The 3,717-nt window shown below is 35.2% G+C and overlaps 1 protein-coding gene across 5 annotated transcripts in view; it reads right to left on the bottom strand.

Annotated features, from left to right (window-relative positions):
- Window positions 1-3,717, bottom strand: part of Ints6 (integrator complex subunit 6) — a 105,932-nt gene that overhangs the window by 28,497 nt on the left and 73,718 nt on the right. For all 5 annotated transcript variants that reach the window (XM_029559571.1, XM_029559570.1, XM_029559569.1 and 2 more), the window contains 3 exons: window positions 3,157-3,309; window positions 2,586-2,718; window positions 1,099-1,193 (listed from right to left, as the gene is read on the bottom strand). In XM_029559571.1, coding sequence (XP_029415431.1) covers window positions 1,099-1,193; window positions 2,586-2,718; window positions 3,157-3,309 — 381 coding nt within the window. The remainder of the gene's footprint in view (window positions 1-1,098; window positions 1,194-2,585; window positions 2,719-3,156; window positions 3,310-3,717) is intronic.

The raw sequence follows: 3,717 nt of genomic DNA, 5'->3' as shown, positions 1-3,717 counted from the left end.
AAAAAAAAAAAACAACACTAGAAGATATGTCTAGTATATGTGAATGAGACATAGCCAGAAAAAGAAAACCACTGACAAATTGGAAAGTGCATAAGCTCTGGCTGTCACCTGGAATCAAATCCAAAGGCTGATACTTAATACCTATAAAGCTCTGGCTAAGCCCTGAAGGTTGCTGTGAAACATGAGTCAACATATGTACAAATTCTTTCCTTTAACAGGACAAATATCCTATATTAGGTTTTCAATTCAACCTAATTCTTATAAACATAAAAATCAAGTCATTAATCTTCTAATGATATTAGGGACTACTTAGATTAGTTCTTTCTAGGCAAATGCTATAAAAATCCTGCCTCAAAAGCTGGAGCTAAGAATGTAGCTCAGAGGTAACAGTGTCTGCCTAACAAGTGCAAGCCCCTGGGTTTAATCTTTAACACTGTAGTAGTATTGAGGGTGGGGAGGGGGTAGAAGTAATATTTAAAAGTGTTTAATGTAGGTGGTTTTGTTTGAAGTTACTGTTCACAAATTGAAGGATTCATTTAATAAATATGTGAGTGGCCTAACCTATTATGATCTAGCTTTGATATAATCAAGTTTCCTATATATATAGAGTTCTGATCCTTATTCACCTAAAAAGGTATTTCTGGAGATCTGGAATATAAAGCAAACAATATTTTTTACCCTTAAAATTACAATTTTAAGAAGCAATGGAATCACTGTTTTAAAATTCTATATTCTAAAGCCAGAGTAAAATTCCAGTTACCTCTCAATCCCACAGATATTAGGGATGTAAATGTGGACAAATCACTTACCTTTATTTAGAGCCTTACCTCCTCATCTGTGAAACAGGAACAAAGCCATTTCTATTTCACTGGGGGACGGTATGAATTAAACTCGCTTAGGGCCTAGCCTTGGCTAAGCAGTATTCAAATCTCATGATCACCATTATCCTGTAAACCACTGAAATCCGAACCACTGCACTCACAATATGTCATCCGTGTGCTCAATTTTCTTATCATTTAATTTACAGTAATAAGTAAAAGGTTATAATACCTGCAATGAACTATAAGCATCAAGGCCTATTTTCAACAACATTCTTACCCCAAGATAGTAGGGAGGCATTGTCTTCAAATAACTTTCAAACGACTGTCTCCATTTCAATGTTGGTTTTGCTTTATGCACTTTGAACAAGTCATCTAGAAATACAGCCAATAAACTACCATCACACATTGTTCCCATACATAAAAATCTAGTCCAAGTTCTTCTTTCAAGTCTGCTTTATGACATCAGACAGTAACGTCAGAAATTATTAACAAAATTAAGAGCAGTAAAACTTCTAATTCTAGTTGCTTTTGTTTGTAATTCCATTTAAAACAAAGTGTTAAATTGGTCTAAAAATTACATGATAATGAAGTTGCATAAGAACACACACAAGGAAAAATTTTATGTCCTTTCTAGACCTAGACACAAAACATATTTAAATACAAAAATGAAGTATTACCTACTAATATTTTTACCTTAACTTTTAAATATGATGTTTTCTCAGAATTTAAAAAAAAAAAAAAAAAAGACAGATCGTACCTAAAAATTAACTCCAGACTTTCTTACAAATTCCTTTTTTAAAACAGTACTTTCTGGGCTGGCAAAATGGCTCAGTCGGTAAAGCCTAACAACCAGAGTTGACTTTACAATGGTATACACACACACACACACACACACACACACACACACACACATGCGCACGCGCAAAATAAAATATAATAATAATCTTAAGTATTTTCCAGCACTGGGGAGATAGCTCAGTTGGTAAAGTGCTTGTCATAGAAATATGAGGACCAGAGTTGAATCCCTGGCAACCTCACAAAAAGCTAGTAGTGCATGCTTGTGATTCCAGAGCTGGGGAAGAAAAGACAGGAGGCTCTCTAGGGCTTATTTATGGTCAGCTGGTGGCAAGACCCAGGTCCCAATGAGAGATTCTGTCTCAAAAAACATGGTGAGACTAACAAGATAGCTCACAAGTAAAGGCATTTGCTGCCAAGCCTAAGTTCAATCCCCAGAACCTACATGGTAGAAGGAAACAACCTTGAAAGTTATCCTCTGACCTCCACATGTGAATCACAATGTACGTGTGCACATGCACGCACACACACAAATAAATGTATGATTTAAAAAATTTAAACAACTACCACCACATGGATGGATCTTGAGGAACAACACCCAAGTTTGACCTCTAGCCTCCATATTCACTCACATATACACAAAAACATTTTCCAAATGAAGACTTTTATCAATTCTTAGAACACATATTTGAATTTTATGAATATAGCATGCTTTATGCACAAAATGGAAAGCCTGCATCAGAATTTCTCATTATGTAAGAAGTCTTACTTGCAGAAAATCAAAATATTTAGGTTTTTACACTAACTTTCAATTTATTACAAACATGCAGAGGTTATTATTAAATGTCCTTAAGTATGTTTAGCATTCTCATGAATTCTGAGAAATAGGAAAAGGATATTTTCAAAATCTGTCTTTATGAGAAGCATTCTATATGCTGACTAACAGAACACACAACAAAAGTGACTTACCTAAGAGAGGAAGGAGGACTGGGTAATTGTAAGGCATCACAAATAGGTTGACACAGTTCAGTGCTGTACTAGCTTTCAAGTAACCAAAGGGATGACCAAGTTCATTATACTTTGCACTATTGCTCACATACACCTGTTTTTAAAAAAGGGGTTAAAATATTCAATAACCTTCAATGAATGCTACGCAAACCACTGATTCCATTTAGCTTATATGCACATGCATACATATATGTGTGGGTATATACAAAGGCCGGGGACTGACTTCGAGTGTCTTCCATAGTTGTTCTCTACCTTATTTTGAGACAGGATCTCTTGCTGAACCTGGAGCTCATGAATTTGGCTAGACTGGCGGGCCAGCAAGCTCAGGGACTGTCCTGTCTCCACCTCCCCAGCACTGGGGTTACAGGCATGCACTGGTGCAACATGATTTTTACATGGGTCACGGAGAACCAGTCTTCATCCTCCCACAGCAAGTGTTTGACTGACTTGAGCCATCTTGCTAGCCCCTCAATTTAGCTTTTTAAGAAACATTACCCCTGAATTTTTTATTCTCTCTATTTTTTCAGCTTACCTGCCAACACGTTTGAGGAGATTTCCTTTCCAAGATAAACTGAGTCAGTGGGGAAGGTTCCAATTCATATTTGTCAAAAGGCAGTTTGTCAATAACCATTGGTTCACAGTCTGTACACGAAAACTTCACTACAGGATGAGATGTACGAGGTGGCTAAAGGGGAAAAATCTTATTACTATTTATACAAAATACCAGAAACAAGAAAAACTCATTTTAAGTATTTTTCTCTATCAACGCTTGGTTCCTGTTTTGTTAGTAAGTTTGATTTACTACTAGAAAGTACCATTAAGCTGAAAAAATACAATGCTTAAATTACATAGCATTCACAAGAAAAACATCAAAATCCGTAAGTGAAAATTTGTCATAAAATCAAATTTATCATAATGCAAAATTTAGAAATAAAAGTTACTAATTTTTAATGCAAGAAACAAGAATGTATAGAAAACTACTGGTCCTCATTTATAGCAACCAGAAACTACCAAACTAATCATAATTCTTTCATCAGCTTATATGCAATATTCAGACACATATTTACAAGCTATTAATATATCTACATAATAT

The sequence above is a fragment of the Nannospalax galili genome, unplaced genomic scaffold (genome assembly GCF_000622305.1).
Source record: "Nannospalax galili isolate Female #2095 unplaced genomic scaffold, S.galili_v1.0 scaffold488, whole genome shotgun sequence".
In the NCBI taxonomy this organism is placed as follows: domain Eukaryota; kingdom Metazoa; phylum Chordata; class Mammalia; order Rodentia; family Spalacidae; genus Nannospalax; species Nannospalax galili.
Note: the sequence above shows the minus strand (reverse complement) of the source record. Positions and strands in the feature narration are given on the sequence as shown.